Source organism: Dendrobates tinctorius, unplaced genomic scaffold (assembly GCF_039654945.1).
Source record: "Dendrobates tinctorius isolate UK_male_01 unplaced genomic scaffold, ASM3965494v1 ptg000007l, whole genome shotgun sequence".
Lineage (NCBI taxonomy): Eukaryota > Metazoa > Chordata > Amphibia > Anura > Dendrobatidae > Dendrobates > Dendrobates tinctorius.
The window spans coordinates 3223181-3248856 of NW_027361675.1; the positions used below are offsets into that span (position 1 = coordinate 3223181).

Below are 25676 nucleotides of genomic sequence, written 5' to 3' on the forward strand. Positions count from 1 at the left end.
GCCCATATACCCATCATACATATCCTCCATCCCATAGTCCCGTGCCCATATACCCATCATACATATCTGCCATCCCATAGTCCCGTGCCCATATACCCGTCACACATCCTTCATCTCATAGTCCCATGCCCATATACCCATCACACATCCTCCATCCCATAGTCCAGTGCCCATATACCCGTCATACATATCCTCCATCCCATAGTCCAGTGCCCATATACCCATCACACATCCTCAATCCCATAGTCAACCATTATGACATCATAATGAGCGGCGGGGCTTGCAACCTATGATGACATCAGCATCGCCATGGCAACCATTATGACATCATAATGAGGGGCGGGGCTTGATACACACACACTTTTTCCCCATTATGTAGATAGGGGCAAAATTGTTTGGTGAATTGGAACGCACAGGGTTAAAATTTCACCTCACAACATAGCCTAGGACACTCTCGGGGTCCAGACGTGTGACTGTGCCAAATTTTGTGGCTGTAGCTGCGACGGTGCGGATGCCTATCCCGGACATACACACACGCACACATACATACGTATATACACACACTTGAGCTTTATATATTAGATATATATATGTGTCTCAATGACATGTGTATATATAAATACAGTGTATATGTATATATATATATATATATATATATATATATATATATATGTATTCTATGTGTCTATATCTATTCTTTTGTTTGTGTTTTAACCTGTCATTGGGATCCATTATATGTCCATTTTGCAAGCCGGCAAGAAAATCTCGGCATACGGATGCAATAGTCAGCAGATCAAGAATTGTTTTTATGATTTTTTTTTCTGCCATCCACTGTGCAGTGTTCTGTAAGCAATAAGACAAATTTATTCTTTGTGTCAGTATGATATCAGTCATATCAAATTTATACAATTTTATTCTGTTCGGGTTCTTTCATTCACTAAAAATGAATTAAAAAAAATGTTTTTTCATCTCAATATTTTGGCAGTTATTTATATTATATATATTTTTTCAGCCAACTTGTTTTTTGGGGGATGAGTAATGTTTTTATTAGTACCAATTTGGGGCACACACTGTATTTTGATCACTTTGGATTCACATTTTTTGAATGCAGAAGTAAGAAAAATTTTAGGATTTGTTTTTATTTTTTTGCCATTCATAGTGCTGTAAAAGTAATAAGATAAATGAATTGTTCGAACCCATCCAATTACAATGTTACCAGATTCATAAAGAGGTCTTTTAAGTTTTTAACTAAAAATTTCTTTGGTTTTGCATTGCTATATTCTGAGAATTACAACCTTTTTGATTTTTCCACTGACATAGCCATATGAGGGCTTGTTTTTTGCAGGACAAAATTAAATTTTGAGTGATTATCAGCGCTAATCAACCACTGATCAGCTAGTTGTTTGCTGATTGGCGGATGTTTAATAGTCTGTTTACAAAGACAGACCGAACTTCACTTGTACACTGATCGACCAGTAGTAGATTGTTCATAGTGCATACGTTGCTCCATTGTTCTTGGCAGTGCTGGTTCTGTTTATACAGGACGATGCACTGTTAAAAATGATGGTCTTTGGGGTGAACCAAAAGACCATGAAAATCATTTTAATGAGTGTTTGCTTGATTGCTGGGTGATTGGCCGGCAGTTTAAGCAGAGTGCTCCCAGGAACATTCATTTATGATAATTGTGCAGTGTAGCGGGCATAGAAAACAGGCTATACAAAATTGAAAGCACAAGGGGAGAAAAATACAGTAATCATATTCCAGCATGTATTACAGGGAACGTCAATCCGACAAAATAAATATCTGAAGTCAAGATCAAGCTGCTCACTACATTTTAGCGGGTCTGAAAATTAATGAAAGAATGCAGACTGTAATTTTGTCTAATTTTATTAATTAAAGGTATAACGTGACAATATTTAAGGAATGAAATAAGATTTAATATAACAAGGGTATATCATTAAAATTCTTAATTTTGTTTTAGCTTTAAAATCTAAATTTCGTGATGAGTTGTGCTACTTACTAGCCGAAACGAGGTCTACATCTTTCATGTTGATAAAAGATGGACAGAGAAGTTTCATACATATGGGCCTGGTTCACCTAAACTAATGGCAAATCTGACAGTGTACATGGAGGAAAAACAGCCTAAAGGCAAACATCTTCCATATGCTAAAAATAATGAGAGTTCATTTTCTTCCCAAATACAAGAAATTCTCTTACCATAATCCTTAGGAACAACAATGAAGTAGGAACAGCTTTGTCCAGAAGTGTAATTACTGGGGTAATTTGGAGAAAGGATCACTCCATCTTGGCTGACGTATTGTCCTCCACAGGGGGCTAAATGAGAAATGGAGATACAGCGCACATCGACATTAGTGTCGTAAGTCAACATTTAATGATTTATCAACGTAACTAGATATATGCCTGCATTTACACAATAGGTGGATTTCTGAACAGTAGAAAAGGGCATATTGGGGTCATCAATAGCAATGAATAACCTTTTCATTCAAATTGTTGCACTTTTTTTGTCGGCAAAATTCGCTTTGCACTAGTTTTCATAGATTTTCCATCAATACTGTACAAATTATTTTCAAATTCACTACATATGATTTAGCTAAATACAGACACGGTCAAAATGGACCATTAGGGTACGAAAGATCTTCTCTTATGCAAGGTGTTGATCCAATTATGGTCTCTAGTAGTCGGTCCAGCAGATGGTAACTCCATTGGGAACCAATGACTTGCTACTAAGGTTTATTTCTTTAGAGAGGTTTCAAAAATAAATCTGAGGTAAACCATGTTTTTAAAACTTATGATTTACATTGTATATCACTACTCAAAGCAATTCAGCATGGTACAAGTTCCTTAATTTTCTGTACAATTCTGTATGAATTCAGAAAAACCCTTACTTGAAATTGGAGGCAAATGAAGGTATAATAAGTGCTGTATTACTGCTCTGTACAACAAAATCTTTGTATAGAGGTATTAGACAGTCATATGCATTGGCCATAAGGGTCAAGTTTGAAGATCTTACAAACTAAAGTAGTTAATAAACTAGAAACTGCTCAAGGATTTTACTCAAAACCCAAACCAAATATATCACACTTTCCTGATTTAAAAATGAAAGCATCATTTTTTCAGAGAGTATGTAAAGATTTAATCATAGTAAAATATTTTTCTCACAAAATTCAGAAATAATTATTCGTATAGAACCTTACCTTAAGCCATTACACTAACTCTTAAGATGTAGCTGCAATGATTTGAGCACCATTTTGGAAAAAATAATTATTCAAGCAATTAATTTAGGCTAATGATTTATTTTCTATAAAATGTTTCACTTTTCTATCACTGTAGGTTTACTGACATTATTATTTTATCATCACAATATCATTAAAATAAAAAAATAGAAAACGACCCACAGTCAAAAAACCCATAAAACGTAATATTTTATTAATATATATCACAGAAATAAACACAGGTTCACATGAAAAGGGGGTATCTCAAGGCATACAAAATGGCAATAGTAAGCCGTGCATGCTGTCTACACCATACAGAGCTCTGAAATGTAAAAATAAGAAACCGAATCCCTACTGATCCTATGTCAAATGACACAAGTAATTCTAGTTGTTATATAACAATAAATTTTAGTCATATAGCCATCATGAAGGGACTAGTGAGATATGGTAACAATAGTCACATTAAATCAGATCGCAAATCCCTAGAGTTAGTCTGTCAGTCAACCAGGGACTATGGAGCATAAATAAGGCACCAGTGTACATTATCACCCATATAGACCGACCAGACCCACTGTAGATGGATAAATAAGGGACCAGAATTAATAACATATGTGAATGTCAAGAAGCATTACCTGAATGGAGTAGAGACAGACACGCAGGCTAACCCCGATGCGCGTTTCGGAGCAGGGCAGCTCCTTCCTCAGGGGGCGTTGCTAGAGCGCAACTGTAATAGGTTTATATAGCGCTAGCCAGAAAAGTTATTGGACGCGCAATCTGTCCATCATGTACAGGGCAGCTCCTCCCCAGGAGAAACCAGAAGCACGCGGGCCCCACGTGATCCGGCGCACCTGAGAGAGAAAACAGCCACTGGGTTGACTGAACAGTGCGCAGGGCGCATGACAGGAAGAGTACTACCGACCATATTAGAGAAGGCAATAACAGAACACATACAAAGGGATAAAATCAGATCAAACGCGCTCCATATCCAAATATAATGAAGCGGTCATACTAGATAAACAAAATAGAAAATAAACAATATAAGAAAGTATATATAATAGGAATAGATATATTAATATCGAAGTATTCATAAATAAATAAATACACTATGGGCAACAAAGGTAAACAATAGCCAGTATCCACATTTGAAGTAGAATAGCATGTGCATTTATAATTTTTAAAGTACAGAGAATTATTATACATACATAGAAAGTATCCAAATATACAGAAACTAGCATTTCTTCAGTACAACTAACCAGATACGATAACTGGAAAATAAAGCCATATATATAAATGAATACATAGTATATAGTACAATATATGACATATCGTATGTAATGGTGTATAGAATAAAACACTTCTTAATGAGCAATATGTACAAGAAGCATTTCCGATATCTTTATACGGACATGGAGAAAATGGACAGCTTGATCAGGAAGACGTCACCGGCATAATTCACACAGGTACATGAGTCATGCATATTCTGCATGACTCATGTACCTGTGTGAATTATGCCGGTGACGTCTTCCTGATCAAGCTGTCCGTTTTCTCCATGTCCGTATAAAGATATCGGAAATGCTTCTTGTACATATTGCTCATTAAGAAGTGTTTTATTCTATACACCATTACATACGATATGTCATATATTGTACTATATACTATGTATTCATTTATATATATGGCTTTATTTTCCAGTTATCGTATCTGGTTAGTTGTACTGAAGAAATGCTAGTTTCTGTATATTTGGATACTTTCTATGTATGTATAATAATTCTCTGTACTTTAAAAATTATAAATGCACATGCTATTCTACTTCAAATGTGGATACTGGCTATTGTTTACCTTTGTTGCCCATAGTGTATTTATTTATTTATGAATACTTCGATATTAATATATCTATTCCTATTATATATACTTTCTTATATTGTTTATTTTCTATTTTGTTTATCTAGTATGACCGCTTCATTATATTTGGATATGGAGCGCGTTTGATCTGATTTTATCCCTTTGTATGTGTTCTGTTATTGCCTCCTCTAATATGGTCGGTAGTACTCTTCCTGTCATGCGCCCTGCGCACTGTTCAGTCAACCCAGTGGCTGTTTTCTCTCTCAGGTGCGCCGGATCACATGGGGCCCGCGTGCTTCCGGTTTCTCCTGGGGAGGAGCTGCCCTGTACATGATGGACAGATTGCGCGTCCAATAACTTTTCTGGCTAGCGCTATATAAACCTATTACAGTTGCGCTCTAGCAACGCCCCCTGAGGAAGGAGCTGCCCTGCTCCGAAACGTGCGTCGGGGTTAGCCTGCGTGTCTGTCTCTACTCCTTTCAGGTAATGCTTCTTGACATTCACATATGTTATTAATTCTGGTCCCTTATTTATCCATCTACAGTGGGTCTGGTCGGTCTATATGGGTGATAATGTACACTGGTGCCTTATTTATGCTCCATAGTCCCTGGTTGACTGACAGACTAACTCTAGGGATTTGCGATCTGATTTAATGTGACTATTGTTACCATATCTCACTAGTCCCTTCATGATGGCTATATGACTAAAATTTATTGTTATATAACAACTAGAATTACTTGTGTCATTTGACATAGGATCAGTAGGGATTCGGTTTCTTATTTTTACATTTCAGAGCTCTGTATGGTGTAGACAGCATGCACGGCTTACTATTGCCATTTTGTATGCCTTGAGATCCCCCCTTTTCATGTGAACCTGTGTTTATTTCTGTGATATATATTAATAAAATATTACGTTTTATGGGTTTTTGACTGTGGGTCGTTTTCTATTTTTTGATTAACTTTTACAGTTGCCCTTTATAGTCCTGCATATATACACTCACTGGCCACTTTATTAGGTACACCTGTCCAACTGTGTGTTAAGACTTAATTTCTAATCAGCCAATCACATGGCGGCAACTCAGTGCATTTAGGCATGTAGACATGGTCAAGACAATCTCCTGCAGTTCAAACCGAGCATCAGTATGGGGAAGAAAGGTGATTTGAGTGCCTTTGAACGTGGCATGATTGTTGGTGCCAGAAGGGCTGGTCTGAGTATTTCAGAAACTGCTGATCTACTGGGATTTTCACGCACAACCATCTCTAGGGTTTACAGAGAATGGTCCGAAAAAGAAAAAAAATCCAGTGAGCGGCAGTTCTGTGGCCGGAAATGCCTTGTTGATGCCAGAGGTCAGAGGAGAATGGGCATACTGGTTCGAGCTGATAGAAAGGCAACAGTGACTCAAATTGCCACCCGTTACAACCAAGGTAGGCAGAAGAGCATCTCTGAACGCACAGTGCGTCGAACTTTGAGGCAGATGGGCTACAGCAGCAGAAGACCACACTGGGTACCACTCCTCTCAGCTAAGAACAGGCATCTGATGGCTACTTTCAGCAGGATAATGCGCCATGTCATAAAGCTCGATTCATCTCAGATTGGTTTCTTGAACATGACAATGAGTTCACTGTACTCAAATGGCCTCCTCAGTCACCAGATCTCAATCCAATAGAGCATCTTTGGGATGTGGTGGAACGGGAGATTCGCATCAGGGATGTGCAGCCGACAAATCTGCGCCAACTGTGTGATGCCATCATGTCAATATGGTCCAAAATCTCTGAGGAATGCTTCCACCACCTTGTTGAATCTCTGCCACGAAGAATTGAGGCAGTTCTGAAGGCAAAAGGGGGTCCAACCCGTTACTAGCATGGTGTACCTAATAAAGTGGCCAGTGAGTGTATATGTGCCTTATATGGATACTTCTATCATGTAACCTGGTGCATCCTGGTTGCACCTTATACACATATATACATATTATGCATATCACAATCATATTATATAATATCATTAAAATCAGTAGAATGAAGTAGGCAAAGATTGGATATTACCGATACATGTAGGACGTGGGAAGTTCCAAACTGGCTTTCCGTCGCCTCCCATCACACAGGTTAGAGTAGATGTCCCAGCAACCTCATAGCCGCTATCGCAGTAGTACGTTACAGTGGAGCCAAGTTTTAGGTCACTCCCAACACGAGTGCCATTTTTTATTGCTCCTGGGTCAAAACAGGATTCTCTGGGATTTTCTGAAAATTGAGAAAACACATTTTATCAATTTACATAGTTGTCAATCTAGACAGTAATACTAGGTCTCAGTTGTTCATTTGTTTTTTCATTAGGCAGTCAATGAGAAATTACCCTAAGGTCTCAAACTCACATGCAAGAAACTCGGACGAGTCTCGCACGTCATTACCCGGCACTGCCGCCGGCACTCGGATCAGAGCGTTTAGCTGCATAGAAATGCATGCAGCTGAACACTGTGATCCGAGTGCCGGCGGCAGTGTCGGGTATTAACATGCGAGACTTGTCAAAGTATCTCGCAGTATGAGCACTAAGGGTATGTTTCCATGGTCAGTAAATGCTGTGGATTGGATGCTGTGGACAGCCACAGTGTCCAATCCTAACCAACACAACCCAATACATGTAATTGAGGCAAAAACTCTAAATTCAATTATTACACCAAAAGACATGAGTCTAAATTGCCAAATGTACAAATTTTATTAAATGCAAAAGCATAATAAACAATACTCAATACAAAATACAGATAAAATAAGGACACTGCTATCCAAAAAGGGGAGCCTATATTGCACAAATGCCAAAAGCTGTATATACCGATAGATTCAGTGCATAAAGATCTCATACATATGTTAGATGGAGGTTACATCCATGAAAAATACATCTAGTCTAAAAAAGACCTTTCACAGTGAAAGCAGACATTACCAATCACCAAATTCATATGGATTCCTAGGTATACATATTGTACCACTCGGCTAACCAAGTACCTTGACCATATGGCATAAGGGTATAAGTCCAATCAATATTTGAGCAAATAAAGAGATGTTTGCACCAAAGTACTTACATAGTTAAAGTATGGCACTGGCTTCCCTATCGCCCCAACGCGCGTTTCGCTTCTTCGTCTCCTTATGCCATATGGTCAAGGTACTTGGTTAGCCGAGTGGTACAATATGTATACCTAGGAATCCATATGAATTTGGTGATTGGTAATGTCTGCTTTCACTGTGAAAGGTCTTTTTTAGACTAGATGTATTTTTCATGGATGTAACCTCCATCTAACATATGTATTAGATCTTTATGCACTGAATCTATCGGTATATACAGCTTTTGGCATTTGTGCAATATAGGCTCCCCTTTTTGGATAGCAGTGTCCTTATTTTATCTGTATTTTGTATTGAGTGTCCAATCCGCAGCGTCCAGATGTTACAGCATAGTGGAGGGGATTTTATGAAATCCCATCTCCACTATGCATTCAAAGACGCAGGTGGCAGACCTGCATATACGCACATGCGGCACGTCTTTATAGACCTCAGCATATCTATTTATCTTGCGGAGACGCTCCGTCTCCACAAGATAAATAACACACTCTATGTATAGGATGCAGTGATTCCGCTTGTGTTCAATGAACACATGCGGAATCACCACGTGTACAAAAGGGGGCAGCGTTTTGGGTGGAGCTGGGTCCAAAGTGCTGCCATTTCCTGAACATGGAAACATACCCTAATAGGGTACACTGAAGGACTAGGTATTGGAAATTTTCATTCTAAATGACCCCTCAAATTATTAAAGAACACAATAAATTTTAGATTTCCAACTCTAAAGGATTATTACCATAGAGAAAGACATCGTGATACTCATTGAGACAATGGGTCCATTATTGGCTTGAATATTAAGATTTATAAGCACTCACAAATGATATATTAAATACAATAATCTCCGTCAGTGACATCCACTCTGCAGGGCTGAGAATTTAAGCATTCAACAGATGTCCCCAGGAGTTATCATTTGGGATTGTGTAATGTCATGCATTTTAAGCTGACAGAAGTCACCGCACTGACCCTGATATGCGACTTCTTAGTGACAGTGGGAAAAGGATGAGAGAAACCGCAATGCAGAGAGATTCAATATTCATATCCCTGCATACAATATAGCGTGCCATCACTAAACTGCTCCAATCATTAAGCATCATTAACATCTGATAATAATGATTGTACATGAATAAAACCGCCTTACATCTCAAATGTTTCTTACTTACACAGAGTAGCTCATGTGGAGGCTGCTGTAAGGCATAGAAAGTTTCAAGCCCATTCAGACATTAAAGTGTTTTACTGAAGTGTGACAGAGCTTTAAACACACAATGGACCAAACCTGGCAGTGAAAATTCTCACCCTTGAGTCACTGTTCCCGTTTGCTGGTTTGAGTACAGATTTGATATGTTAATAAAAACCATTCATTTCTTAGAAGGAACTGCAGATTGAAAAGTTCAAAATTGTATTCAGGACCTTTCAGCACTATTGATTGGGCACTATGACTGGCACATTTGTTTCAGAAATTAGACTGATTAATGGACATGCACTAAGACTGTCACTATTTTATGAGGATTATAACTGGCACTACTTTATAGGCACTATAGAAATATGTGTTATATAAGCACTGATGTAGATGGCTCTGTTTTTGGTGCTGAAGGAAACTGTTATTGGAGCACATTATTTGCACTGAGTGACAATGTTTTTTACACATAAATGCGAGTGCCGTGGTGGGATTGTTCTAACATGACACAGCATTATGATGGTGTATGTGTAGGAGAGTGAGTTTCCGCTATGTAACCGGGCCAGAACCAAGGGGGCTGTCACCAAGGTTCCCAGGGGATTTGTTTCCGGGGAACATCATTAGAGGACGGACCAGAGACAGTTCTAGAAAGTATGGTGGCGGAGTGACTATAAAAGGGACAGAAGATGCCAGCAGGGGGCACTCGACAGAGCAGGAGAGAAGGAGCAGGAAGCCTAGGTGGCGCCAGAAAACAGAGAGAAGCCAGCTTCTGCCAGGGGGATTGGACGGAGACTCACTGGTACCAGGGAGAAGACAGTTCCGAGTGGCACAGTCAACTGACATCGACCGGGACTGCCCGACTCCAGCCCGTGGCTGCAGCCTGCCTGCTGCTACCCACGGCCGCCACTGTTCGATTCCAGCCAGCGGCTGCGGCCTGTCCCCTGCCACCCATGGCTGCGGCCTGTCCCCTGCCACCCGCGGCCCCCACTGTCCGACTCCAGCCCGCGGTTGCGGCCTGTCCGCTGCCACTCGCAGCTGCCACTGCCCGGCTCCAGCCCACGGCTGCAGCCTGCCCATTGCCACCCATGGCCGCTACCATCTCACCTCCCTGAGGGGACCCTATGCTAAGGGATCCCCCTGGGGCCTGCTGTGCCCCATCTACACCTAGGCGTAGGAACGCCAGAAGCCTGCATCAGCTCCTCGTCAGCTGAGCCCAGCGGTTGAGATGTCAAACGGACTTTTCCCGGACAAGAATTCTGCAGGACGTCAGAGCAGGATAAGTGACATTTTGCTGTTAGCTCTTCATAGTTCCAGGACTCGTAGTTGGCCAAGTCGCGGCCATATAGTTACCGGCACCGGCCGGGTAGTAATCTCGGGTTATCTGTGTCTGTAGTTGTTTGAATCCCTGCGAGGACAACTATTGTCAGCTTGACAGTTATTCTAATAATCCATATATAAAAGTTGAATTGAAACTTGTTCCGCCTCGTCACTGCATCCTACGTACCTGCGAGTACCACATATTTAAGAATTGAATGGTAATGATTGACACTGGCAAAAATTTTCCCCAAAAATTCGATTAGCAGCAAATAAATTTGCACAAATCTCAATACTGGAAAGCTTGTAATTGCTTGGAAAATACATGATTGGGAGAGGAAAGAGAGAGAACCACGGTGACCATACCAGCTTACAGCATACAGATAAAGGACCCTGCTTACCAAAAGAGCTTACACTCTACTTAAGAGAGAGGACCCTGCTATCCATAAGAAATTACATTCTACAGGAGAGCAAGAAAGGGCCCCACATACCAAAAGAGCTTACACTTTACAAGAGACAGAACCCTGCTGATCATAAGAGATTACACTGTACAGTAGTGAGAAGGACTTGCTGACCATAAGAGACTACCTTCTACAAGATAGAAAGAGAGAGAGGACTCCACTGACCATAAGAGCTTCTGCTCTGCAGTCAAGAGAGAGTGGTGTGACGCTAGTCACATCCCACAGCTAGGCCGTGAATAAGCGCAGTTGAACGGTCCGGGGTCAATACTAAAAGATTACGTAGTAAACCAAAGGAAAATACGAAGTTGCAAATCAGGTCTCATGCCAGGGTCAGAATGCCAGAGAAACAGCAGATAAGAAAAGGGGCAATAACAAACAGGTAGTCTAAACACGGTCCAAAGGTCAGCAACAGAATATCAGATGCAAATGGGTAATGAAAATTAGGTAATTTGAACACAGTCCAAAGGTCAGCAGCAGAATATCAGATGCAAAGGGGCAATGACAAATGGGTAGTCTGAACACAGTCCAATGGTCAGCAGCAGAATATTACATGCAAAGGGGCAATGACAAATGGGTAGACTGAACATGGTCCAAAGGTCAGAAGCAGAAGATCAGAACTTACAGCACAGGGAACAGGCGAACATACACCAGGGAGCACAAGCTTAGAACAAGCTTTTGACTGGCAATGATCTGGGCCAGACAGCTCACCTGAATAACATGGCAATTACCAAGAATATGGAGCACCTGTGGAAGTCTCTGAACCTTCCAGTCAGATCAATCGAGTTGTCAAAGCACTGACAGCTCAGCACGCCCCAGCACAGAATAGGATGCCACAATTGTCCATCACAGAGTCCCAGACACTCTGAGCAGAGGAATCATGACAGTACCCCCTCTTCAAGGTGGGGCACTGGACCCCCAGGTTTCTTAGGAAACCTACAGTGAAAAGCTTTGACCAAATGATCAGCCTTCACCAAATGAGTCGGAACCCAGGATCTCTACTCGGGTCCGTATCCCCTCCAGTGAACCAGATATTGTAGGGAATTTCTGACCCCTTCGAGAATCCACAATTCTCTGCACCTCGTACTCCAAACCTCTATCAACAGAGACAGGAGGAGGAGGGGAAGAGACAGACCACACAGACAGAACAAACCTCTTTAACAGGGATTTGTGAAAAACATTGGGGACATGAAGGTACTCTGGAAGCTTAAATCTAAAGGCAACAGGATTTACTACCTCCAAAATCTCATATGGGCCAATGAAATTTGTGCCCAACTTTGCCAAAGGTCCTTTTAGCCTTATATTCTTGGATAATAACCAAACGTTATCCCCAACTTTGAAAGTGAAACCCGTCGTTTCCTATCGGCCTTTAATGCCGAAACTGAGCTACCCCAATATTCCTCTGAACCTCCCTTCAAACATCCCCAAATTTCTTAATTGTCACCTCCACTCCAGGGCATTCAGAACTCATCCTAGAGAATTCACCAAAATGAGGATGACAGGTGAGGTTCCAGTGGACTGATAGACCTGACTGTTAAAGGCGAACTCAGCAAGAGGCAAAAATGAGTACCAGACCTCATGCTGAGCAGCCACAAAATATCTTAAAATTTGCTCTAGCGTTTGATTCGTCCTCTCTGTCTGACCATTTGTCTCAGGGTGATAAGCAGAGGAAAAAGACAAATCAATACCCAACTTCCGACAAAATGCTTTCCAGAATTTAGAGACAAGTTGCACCCCCCTATTAGATACAATGTTTAAAGGAAATGCCATGCAATCTCACCACATGATAGATAAATAACATGGACAGTGTTTCAGCATTAGCTAACCCTGATAACGGAACAAAGTGAGCTTGTTTACTGAATCAATCAACCACCACCAAAATGACCGTTTTTCCACCAAATAAGCATGGATGGCCAACAAAAGAGTCTAGCAACAGCTTTCTGTGTAGCAATGACTCCCGGGTGACCACTTAAGACAGAGTCATGAAATTCTTGCAATAGACATAATCTAAGATAGACAGGCACAAATAATTTAAATTCAGGAGTAGCAGATGGGGCCAATGACTGAACCTCACAAATTTCAGCTTCCATTTCTGAGGATACCATAGAAATCACAATTCCTAGAGGAAGAATGGAGGATGGAGGTTCTGGAGGAGAAACAGAATCAAGGTTGCATGAGAAAGTGTTAGCCCTAACATTCTTAGGCTGGTTTCTCATTAGCGCTTTTTAAGCGCACGCACGGCCGGGGGTAGCTCCGCCCCCGAGCCGGCTCTCTGCCCGGCGTGCCCGCCCCTTGCTTGTAGCGCCGCCTCCTAGCGGACAGCGGCGCCTGCGATCGGCGCACCCTATCTTTAGCATAGGGTGCGCAGATCGTGCGCAGGCCGTGCGCTAGTTGCGCTTTGACCTGCGCTGCGCACTTTTGACGGTGCGCCGTGCGCGCCAAAATCCGAAAAGTTCGATTTTGGCGCGCACGGCGCACCGTCAAAAGTGCGCAGCGCAGGTCAAAGCGCAACTAGCGCACGGCCTGCGCACGATCTGCGCACCCTATGCTAAAGATAGGGTGCGCCGATCGCAGGCGCCGCTGTCCGCTAGGAGGCGGCGCTACAAGCAAGGGGCGGGCACGCCGGGCAGAGAGCCGGCTCGGGGGCGGAGCTACCCCCGGCCGTGCGTGCGCTTAAAAAGCGCTAATGTGAAACCAGCCTTAGACCCCAATCTGAAAGTGATGGAAAAATTGAATATAGAGAAAAATAAGGACTATCTGGCCTGTCTAGGGGTTAAACATTTAGCAGATTCAATATAAGCTAAATTTTTATGATCTGTCACCACAATAACAGGATGAATAGCTCCTTAAAAAAAAGTCTTCATTCTTCAAAAGGTAATTTGACCGTGAGCAACTCACGATTCCCCACATCATAATTTCTTTCAACAGATGAAAATTTCCTGGAGAAAAAGCGCATGGACACAAGTTGGTCAGAGTTTTGGAACCTTGAGACAAAACCGCTCTTACCCCAACCTCTGAGTCATCCACCTCTACGATGAACGGTTCTGGAGATCAGGTTGAATCAACACTGGAGCAGACATGAAGTGCTCCTTTAATTTATTAAAGGCGCCAACAGCATCCAGCGACCAAACCTTAAGATTCGCCCCCTTTCGTGTGAAGTCAGTAAGGGGTTTCACTATCTGAGAAAAACCCTTAATAAACTTTCTATAGTAATTAGCGAACCCTAAGAATCGTTGCAATGCTTTCAGATCATGAGGTTGAACTCAATCAATTATTGCCTACACCTTCCCAGGGTCCATTTCAAACACTTCAGCAGACACAATGAAACCCAGAAACGATTTTTCCTGAGCAGAAAAAGTACATTTCTCCAATTTAGCAAACAAATAATTTTCCCTTAGTTTCTGTAAAACAAATCGAACGCGCTCATAGTGAGAATTCAGATCAGGCGAATTAATTAGAATGTCATCCAGGTACACCACAATAAACCTTCCAATAATATCAGAGAAAATGTCATTCATAAAGTTCTGAAAGACAACAGGTGCATTGGTTAACCCAAAAGGCATGACAAGATTTTCAAATAAACCCTCCGATGTTAAAAATGCCATTTTCCACTCATCACTCTCCCGGATACGTATCAGATTATATGCCCCTCTAAGTTCAAGCTTAGAAAACCATTTAGCCTGAGTAAGCTGATTATATAGGTTGGGGATAAGTGGAAGTGGGTAAGGATTCTTAACTGTAATTTTGTTCTGTTCATGGAAATCGAGGCAAGGACAGAGGCCACATCTTTCTTTTTCACAAAAAAGAACCTTACAGCTACAGGCGAGGAGCAAGGATGGATATAACCCTTCAGTAAACTTTCATTAATATATTCCTTCATAGTGGTCCGATCAGGTCCTGACAAATTATACAGCCAAGCTTTAGGCAATTTGGCATTAGGAATTAGATTTAATGCACAATCATAAGGACAATGGGGCGGTAATATCTCAGCCTCTTTCTCCGAGAACACATCTCCGAAGTCTTTGAGGTAAGCTGGCAGACCCTCCAGACTAGCGGAGAAAATTTGTACAGAGGTAAGACATTTCTTATGACAGTAGGAACTTCATTTAACAATATCCTTCCGACACCAATCAATAACAGGATTGTGGATTTGCACCCATGGAAACCCCAACACCAACCCAACAGGTAAATTATCCAACACATAGCAGGAAATGGACTCAGAGTGAAGAGTTCGCACTCTAAGTGTGAATTCCACCGTTAACAGCTGGACTAAGTTTTGAAGTAACAGTGTCCTGTCAATAGTGACAATTTGAATAGTTCTTTCCAATCTAACTGTCCCTAATCCTAATTTGAAAACCAGTCCAGAATCAATGAAATTGGCGGCAGAGCCACAGTCAATGAAAACAAGAGCAGATAACCACAGTTTCTGAAAACAAAGTTCCACATTCAGCAATACTTTATCTGAGGAGTAAAAGGGTACGTGGACGTCTGGGTGACCTCTCCGAATATCATCCAGACTTAGATGTTTCACGATGGCTTGCTGGCTTGAGCACAAATGGAGCAGTCTTTGAGGAAATGTCCAGCACGACCACAATAAAGGCAAAGTCCAAGATCGCACCGACGCCTCCTCTCCATGACCCGAGAGCGGGCTGTTCCAATCTCCATTGGTTCCTTCTCAGGCAAGTGAACAGACTTTGGCAGGATGACTGAAGCCCCCTGACGTTCACCATGTCTCTCACGAATTTGGCGATCCATTTGAATCGCCTGGGTCATGGCCTCCCCAGGGAACAGGGTGGAGTATGCAAAGCCAGAGCATCCTTAAGTTTAGAATATCAGAAAGGTCACGGTGAAGCTGACACCTGAGAGCTGCATCATTCCACAAAACCTCAGAGGACCATTGCCGGAACTCAGAGCTATAGTCCTCTGGGATGCAGCCCCCCCCCTGTGTCAGGTTCATGAGCTTAGCTTCTGTGACCTGGGTCCTGTCAGGTTCATCATAAATCATCCCTAAGGCATCAAAAAAGGCATCTCTTAAAGACCGTTCTTTGGCTAGTGGAGACAAAGAGAATGCCCAAGTCTGAGGACCCCCTTGCAATAGTGACATAATTATTCCCACCTGCTGGAACTTATCCCCAGAAGACAGGGGTCCCAAGGTAAAAAATAGTTTGCAGCTCTCCCTAAACACCCTATACTGATCCTTGTCCCCCGAGAATTTGTCAGGAAGTGCAACTACAGATTCAGGAGAGACCAACTGCACATCAGTCGATGGTAAAGAGCTTTGGGAAGCATACATATTTCTATAAAACTGACCCTGCAGCTAGGACTGTGGATATTCTAGTTTCTGGTGTTCCCTTGCGAGATCCTGAACAATCTGGGTCAGATTCACCACCTGATCACAGAGTGCACGAATAGGATCCATTGGTGAAGGGGAAAAAAAAGTACTTATATGGCCAGTCAAAATGTTTTGGGGTCAATACCAAAAGATCACGTAGTAAACCAAGGGAAAATACGAAGTCGCAAGTCAGGTCACATGCCTGGGTCAGAATGCCAGATAAACAGCGGATAAGCAAAGGAGCAATAGCAAATGGGTAGTCTGAACACGGTTCAAAGGTCAGCAATGGGATATCAGCTGCAAAGGGGCAATGACAAACGGGTAGTCTGAACACGGTCCAAAGGTCAGCAGCAGACGAAGATCAGAACTTGCAGCACAGGAAACAGGCGAACACATACCAGGGAGCACAAGCTTAGAACAAGCTTTTGACTGGCAATGATCTGGGCTAGACAGCTCACCTAAATAACAGGGCAATTACCAAGAATATGGAGCACCTGTGGAAGTCTCTGAACCTTCCAGTCAGATAGGTCAACCGAGCTGTCAAAGCACTGACAGCTCAGCAGGCTCCAGCACAGGATAGGATGCGAGAGCTTTCCATCACAGAGTCCCAGACAGTCCGAGCAAAGGAATAATGACAGGCGGACTCTGCTGATCATAAAGAGCTTACACTCTACAGGAGAGAAAGAGAGAAAGACCCCGCTGACCATAAGAACTTATACTCTACAGGAGACTGTGACTCTATAGATGGAAAATGGTTCTGCTGTACAAACTGTGCTGCACTTGGAATCATTGATCTCTGGTAAGTCAGGTACTGTCCACCAATACACGATGTATGATAATCCATAAGATGCCATAGGTGCGGGGCATTACGGGGAGGTCATTAGATATTTGATGGTGTCTGATGCTTGAACAGTGTAGGAAATGGTACAGGGCAAGTTTTTTTTAATGCAAACTGTTATTTGAATCTCAAATTGCTTGAGTTCATGTGAAAACGTGAATTTCAGGAAATCTGACTTGAAATCGATTCTCTGCGGACTGATTCTTTCATTTCCAGTATCCACTCCTAGAAAGTGGGGTTAAGAGTTGTTTGGTTGTACAAAAAAATTATTGAAGAGGTTAAGTACTTGGATATTGATGATCTTTTTTTAAGATAGCAATATCAGATCAGTAGGGATGCAACACCAGCCCCCCCACCAAATCAGACGCTAGAAGCTCCGGCAGTGGACAGTTGTAAACAATGTGTAAAGCAGAACACCATTGCTGTAGTACAATGGTTATTGGTCACTGCTGGGTACTGCAAATCAGCACTAATCATTTGAATAGGAGCCATTTTGCAGTGCCCAAGGGTACTAAACAGGGCAATGGAGTGGAATTGTTACAATCTGTCACACTGTTTATATCCAACTGCTGCAGGAGTTGCTAGCAGCTGATTGGTAGAGGTACGGGGTTTCAGCTCCCCACAGATCTAGTATTGATGTCTTTTTCAGGATGGATCATTAATATCAGTGTAGTAAAAAACCCTTTAGGACAGCAAGCTTCCTCACAATTTCCCAAACTGGAGGTATACTTTATAATGTACTGTATGTGCTTTTATTTTAATATGTCCTACAGAACTTCACATGCAAGTTATTTTTGAAGCCAAAATTTAATAAGATTCAATTTTTTTCCTAGCAGCATTATACATAATTCATGTGGCAACCTCTTTATGGTGTGCACACTTTGGAATCGTTGTCATTATCGTCTGCCCTTTGCTGGATTTCGGTCCACTCCTTTCAATTAAATCAATATCTGGAATTGGAGCATAGAATTTGAATTTTACAACCAAAATGAAACATTCATGATACCTGTTTAACAGTGATAAAAACCATTAGGTGAAATATTGACATTAACCTTTCTGAGCTGATTCTAATAAATGTTATGAAACAAAAAGTAATCTAAATAACTTAATTTCAAGTGGAATTAATGGAATGAATTGTCTACTGGTCTTTTCATGATATCTTATCCAGGGGTGTACATAGAAATCATGGGGCCCCATAGCAAAAGTCTGAATGGGGCCCCCCCCAAAAAAAGAAGAAAAAAAAATCAACAGGTGCTCTTAACTCTTTGTAACCAGTATGTGCTGCTGAGAACAATAATAGTCTATGCACACAAAACAATCTATACTGATCATCCTGTGAGCATAAGAAATGCCAAAATGGGCTATCAGCTATTGGCCAACAAGTAGCTGATTGATTGTCAATATATATCACAGATATTTAGCAAGGCAGAATAAATCATTGGTGGCTCAGTGGTGTGTATATATATATATATATATATATATATACACACACACACACACACACACGCCTGCAGTGCATGCAGGGCCCCCGCCACCCTCCACAGTGCGTGCAGCCGGGCCCACCTCCCTAACGTGCAAAGTGCAGCCAGAGCCATTGTAAATGTAAAGTGCCAGGCTGCCAGCACAGTGAGGGGACACATTTAATAAAAAAAATCCACCCCCAGCTGGGCTCACCGAGTCACCATCTTGTGTGTGTGTCCCTCTCCCTGAGTGAGAGAGGCTCATGAATGTTTTCTGCTTTCTGCTTCCTGCTTCCTGCAATGCACGTGTGCTGCTCTCTGGCTGCCAGGAGGCGTGGCATTCTTATGCAAATCCAGCCAGAGACTTCAGCCAACTGCTGACCAGGAAACAAGGAAAGGGGAGCTTCAAGGGGTCAGGGGGTATACAGCGGCCGGCGCTTACATTTAATTAAAGGAGATAGTACTGTGTCAGCACAGCACAGCTGCCAAAACGCAGCGGCCGTCGCGGGCCCCCTCATCCATCCGTGCCCCCTCACCTGTCCGGGCCCCATAGCAGCTGCGTGGTCTGCTACTATTGACGGTACACTGCTGATCTTATCACTGGTTTAGACTTGATGCTTTTCACTTGGTTTTGACTCATTATTGTCTGTATTTGATGGGATATCAGACTACACTGAAGAAGCATGTATGAAATGTGTGCCGGGCTGCTGACAGGTATGCCTGCACATCTGACTATTCTCTCACTATTGATTTGCAGGATTAATATATGAATGGGCTTAAATGTATATACTGTATGTATGAATGGGCTTAAATGTATATACTGTATGTACTGTGTGTGTGTATATATATATATACATACTGTGCGTGTATATAATCTACATCTACATATACATACTGTGAGTGTATATCTAAATCTATCTATCTATATATATGCAGTATATATATATATATATATATATATACATATATATACTGTACACAAGAATGTATATATTCCTTCTGAACGTGGATCCCCATTTATAAACTCGGGATTGTATTGACTTCGAGCCCATGGTTCATCAGGTATGAATATATATATATATATATATATATATACAGTATATAAGTCAATACAATCCCAAGTTTATAAATGGGGATCCACAAAGTGTATTGAGTACCCAGAAAATCTATGTATTACATAGACAGTTAGTTGATCTCGATTGTAGCTGTGTAATAACTCATTTCCTCTGGAAGGATATTGAACATTTGCTGACAGGTTCCTCCACAGAATACAACTGATTGTCAATCTCACCGAAAAGATACCTTCGGGAGAAATCTTCTATCTCAAAATTATGTATCAAGTTGTTTTTTATTTTTTTTTCATTTTCTGAACCAGATAAGTACAACATACAGCATATTATGATAGGTTTAAATGGACCAAAGAGAGGAATGGCCGCATACTTCAGATGAGGGAATGTATCCACCAATGACTCCAGTGTTAAATAATCTTTACAAGATCCAGTAAAGAACTACACTATTTAGCAGCTAAATATCTCAATTTCTTTCTATAAAATCTTTAAAAGTAAAATGACATTATATATAACATGAAAACTCCAAAATTAGTAGCACACTAAAACAGAAAAAAAAACAAACTATGGTCTTTGCACGTAGCAAAAGCTATCAGTAAAGACCAACGTTCTTTTAGAAGGCCACCTTCAGGGCACCTTGTTCCTATATGCTACTAATGATGGCTACAATGTCATTCAACTTAAAAAAATGGATTTCCAAAAAATAGTTTAAACTTTTATCCCATAAACCTTGCAGGTCTACACTAAGAATAGAAGAGAATCCAGCTATCAACGCCTTATTATCAACACGTGTCATGACTAATGGTGCTGTGACACCTGAAACGCGCTGATAACACATTGTTTGCTGCTATCTATGCTAATACTTTTATCCTCTATTCTTGAAACTCTCAAGTGAATAAAGAATTGGATTTTTTTCACTTCATCGTGGCGCTGGATTCTCTTCTATTGTGCACTGTTCCACGCCTTGACATGGCGGTTCCGTGCTCCGATTCTCGTGTTGTCTTAACTGGTGAGCTGGACTTTATTTTTCTTATTTATCTACACTAAGAATCCTTTAATTAGGCCAATTTCCTTTTTTTCCAACTAAAAGAACACTTTGTGCATAACCGTTATCTTCTTGTGCCATGTACCATGAACCCATCAGAGTTACCTACCAGATGGGAAGATTTGGCAGCTACCTAGAGATATTAGATGAATGTTTGTCATGTGTACAAGGTCTATTTACTGAGCAGATGAGAAACATACTGTATAGAGAGAGATCATGAGCAAAATCTGTCAAATTGTTTGTAATGGAGAAATTAATAAATTAAAGTTCTTGGATGTCTCATTTCATTGCAAAGCTACAGTAACTAGGAATTGCTTCATATATTGGAGTGCACTTCTCTTTGTATTGCTAACCCCAGGCTATGCTCCTTTTATATATTTCTCACCCTGTTTCTATCCAGGAATGCTGCTGGGAACGGTACATCTTCACACCGGACTGTCGCTTCATTTGCAGCTCAATTGTACAGTTCTATACCACTCACTATACATGTCTTGGATTTGTTTGTGGTGTCATCTTCATACTTTGGATCTTCTTAATATTTTCTTTTAGCAAAGTATGGCATGTTGCTGTTGAGTTCTATTTTTTTGGAGATTGTACATATTTCTTTACCTTGACTCTACTTCATCCCTTGTCCTTGTGCTATAAACCTATATTGTATGGGATTTCTCTGGATGTACTTTATCTATATCCTTACTACTTAAACCAACAGCCTGACTTAAGACCATGAGTTAAACTCGCAGTAAGACCACTAACTTACTGTCTCGATTTCCACTCTGTTTCTGTCTTTTTGTTACTTTGTGTCGGGGCTGTCAGTCTGTGCTGAGTCTGTGCTGCAATCACCTGTGTTCATTTTCCTTAATCAAGCTTCTACTTAAGCATGCTAGTTCCTCCCCCCAGTGTCAATCGTACACTTGCTGTTGCCTGTGGAACATTGATCCCTCTGTGCCTGACCCAGCTTGACTTGATTCTCTTCCCGGACTCAGACTTCTGCTCGTGACCTGACTTTGCTTGTGCCTGCTCCCTGTAAACTGTTTTGTCTCTCTGGCTTTCCTGACATTGGCTCGTGTATCGGACTTCATCTCTGACTTCCCTTTGTCTTTCTGCACCATTTCCTGGACCTGACCTCGGATTGTTTGACCTCCCTTTACTTACAGTAAGTAGTATATACATTTACTGCCGTGACTCGTGTCACACTTGCAAGCATGAACTAGACCAAACCCAACCTGTTCCCTTTCTAACCAAGAGTTTCCAGTAAGATATGAGTGGTTGAAACGGCACAATATACAGTCAGAAATGAATTTTAAAGAAATCTTCTCTGAACTGGACTAAGTTCAGAGAAGATCTACCAGGATGGTGAGCAGACTGCAGGGTATGATCTATGAAGAACAGTTAAAGGATCTGGGCATGTTTAGCTTGCAAAAAATAAGGCTAAGAAGAGACTTTATAGCTGTACACAAATATTTTAAGGGCTGTCACAGTGTAGAGGGATCATCATTATTCTCATTTGCACATGGAAACACGAGAAGCAATGGGATGAAACTGAAAGGGAGAAGATACAGATTAGCTATTAGAAAAAACTTTTTGACAGTGAGGGTGATCAATGAGTGGAAAAGGCTGCCACGAGAGTTGGTGAGTTCTTTTTCAATGGAAGTTTTCAAACAGAAGCTGAACAGATGTCTGACATGGTTTAGTGAATCCTGCATTGAGCAGAAGGTTGGACACGATGACCCTGGAGGTTCCTTCCAACTGTAACATTATATGATTCTGTGATTCTATGTTACCAGATTCCACAATACAAACTGTAACTTTTAGACGTGACAAGTCTAGTGTAATTACATTGAAAATCTAAGTTAGAATGGCTGTATAATCCTTTTGAACAAAGTTAAAAAAAATGAACATTTTGTGAGTCCAATTAGAGCACTTTTTAAAATAAGACAGAAAAACTTTTGAAAATAAATCTACAGCCATTCAATCATTGATTTTCAAAATAAGTACATCAACCTTATCAGTTTTAGCAAATATATTTAAAGGGGTTGTCTGACAAACACAATTTGATCAAAGGCAAATGCCACTATAAAATAAAAATACAAAGCTACACTCATCACATGAATTTTTCTACTGCTTTTATGCAAAATGGGCAACATTAATTCCTGTCCTGGCAGAGAACAATAGATCAGGAGGAGACGGAAGCAGTGAATATTCTGTAGCTCGGTTGAAATTTTCTTATTTTGTGCCCTTTTTGACAACCTTTTTCTCTTGCATTTACTTTGTTTTTAAATCCTGGTGATATAATGAATAGACATGCTGGTCTTTTAGATCAAGAGTTATTATTTACTTGTATCAACTAAATGATAGTGTTCCCAAATTAGAAGCTCAACTTGACCTCTTCTTGACAGAGCGATTTTTCATTTTTTCACATTTATTTTTTTTTCTCTTTTATTATTTTTCAGTTGAAATACTCATGAGGCCTGATTTTTGTGGGACATTTTTTGTTTTCATTGGCACCGTTAATTTACAATATAAAGTACTGAAATATCGGGAAAGATTTTCAAGTAAGGTAAAATGGTAAAAAAAAAAGCAACATTCCGCTACTGTTTTTTTTGGGTTTTGTTTTTACGGTATTCACTGTGCAGTACAATGAACTTGCAACATGATTCCTATTGTCAGTACAATTCCTTAAATAACAAATTACATTAAACTTATTTACCGTATATTAAAAGAAAATTCTAAACTTTGTAAAGAAAAAAAATAGTTTGTGTCGCCATTTTATGAGTCCTGTAACTTTTTTATTTTTCCATCCATTGAGCTGTGTGTGGGCTTACTTTCTGAGCACTGAATGGACATTTTAATTAATACTGTTTTGGGATACATATGACATTTTGATTGCTTTTCCTTGCCTTTTTTTATATGAATTATAAAAAAAAAATCATTTGCAAAATTTAATGTACAGTTTGATTATTTGCTTTATTTTTTATTATTGATTTGGAAAAGGAGGGGTATTATAAACTATTACATTTTTCTTCTTTAAATATTTTCCTCAACTTTATTTTTTTATTTTTTTGCTCCTATAGACGTCGTGTACCTGTGATCACATGATCACATATTGCACTACTGAAGTATTTAGTTAAATAGACACTCTCCTATGACGCCCAGCTGCAGGTTGTGCTTCATTAATGGACCAATATGGTAACCCACTGGCATCCAATGATTTCTTAACAGGCACCTGAGACATTTAAATGCCACTATAATGATTTTGCAAGGGAGCAAAATGATTAAACAGCGGGGATCTGAGTTCACTCTTGGTCGCTGTTATTATGGGCAAGTGAAGGCATTTTAACAGAGCTCCTGAGCCAGCTCCATACACACAAACACTGACTGTTACATGCAGCTATGCACTGGGGTAATGATCATGGTTGCAGAAAGTGGTCACATCATGGCCAGGTGCAGTGGATGTCAATGCCAGCACTATTTTCACTTGGCACATCCAGTTGAAAACTGTTGAGGTACAGAGAGCCAGTCTAAAAAATGTTGTCCATTACTGTATATACAGTATATACACTGAGCATTTCAAACAAGGAGTTATGTTTGAGTATCTGAAGACACTATTCAAATATGTCCCACAGGATACATTGAGGAAGAGTCCAAAAGATGGACCATTTGACCTCCATTTTGGTTGTTTTTTTGTGTTGGTTACAAAAGCATGGTAGACAAGCAATTGTGTTCCACAAAAAATATACACTGGGAGAAACGTGGTGAAATGGATTCATCCTTTTGACTACTTCTGCCTCATTAAAATTTAAAAGATATGCTAAGGGGCATGTCTGAGTACCGTTGCTGGGCATTCATACACGATCCCCATATGGAATGCTCAGCATAGTGCATTAAAGTGATGTGAATGTACCTGCAGCATCATTCCCTGTCGAAATGCAAATAATATAACTATATTACTGAGATTATAATTATGTCATTATAAAAATAATATAATTAAAAAGGCCTTTTGCTTTTGACTCTTTAAGGGAACCTGTAAGGGTTTAGCGTCAAAGTGTAAAGGGAACCTGTTTGTCGATTCAAGCCATGAGCAGCATGAATAAGAGCCCGGCTGCACTATTGCAACCAGGTAAGAACTTCTCTGACATAGACCACCATTTCAGAGAAAACATAGTTTAAAGATTCAGGCTCCATAGTGAGAAATGAGACTAGTCCGGCACTGTTCCTGTCCACCTTCCCCACGCAACTCTAGGTGATTGATAGGTCTCTCCGTATGACTTGTCATTCAAAAAGAGCGATGAGGTGAGAAACCAGCCAGTGGCCACACCCTACTGATCTCATCATTGTCTATAGTCTTTGGAAAACTCTTCCAACTACTTTGTCTCTGAAATTCTCTGGCAATCAAGAACCCAGGCTCTGATTCATGCTACCAGTGGTTTGGGTAGCATGAACTGCCTGACAGGTTTCCTTAAACATTGTCTCTGAACTGTAGGCTATATTCAGGAAACTATGGTGGACATAAGGGTTGAATCACCACCAGAGCCTTGGAGTCTTATGGACCCTTTGGTTCATATGAGAAGACTAATACAATTAAAGACCAGGGATATCTGAGGGCCCTGTTGGAGATTTTGCATTGGATTCCAAATGTTTTATGTTAGGTTCTGGCTATGTTGTCCTACAATCATTACTTTTTACTATTTCTCAACATTATTATGTATTTGAATGAATTATTTGGTCAATTAACTATATGAAGTAAACATATCTGTTATTAGAAGCTCCTCATGTGGAAATTTAGCTGCTGTTGGTGCTTTACACACAATACTG

The 25676-nt window shown here is 40.7% G+C and overlaps 1 protein-coding gene across 1 annotated transcript in view; it reads right to left on the minus strand.

The window, feature by feature from the left end:
- Positions 1-25676, minus strand: part of CSMD2 (CUB and Sushi multiple domains 2) — a 1542159-nt gene that overhangs the window by 224789 nt on the left and 1291694 nt on the right. Inside the window, exons 30-31 of the mRNA XM_073571899.1 lie at positions 7118-7312; positions 2218-2334 (exon numbers count right to left, since the gene is read on the minus strand). Of these exons, the coding sequence (XP_073428000.1) occupies positions 2218-2334; positions 7118-7312 (312 nt within the window). The remainder of the gene's footprint in view (positions 1-2217; positions 2335-7117; positions 7313-25676) is intronic.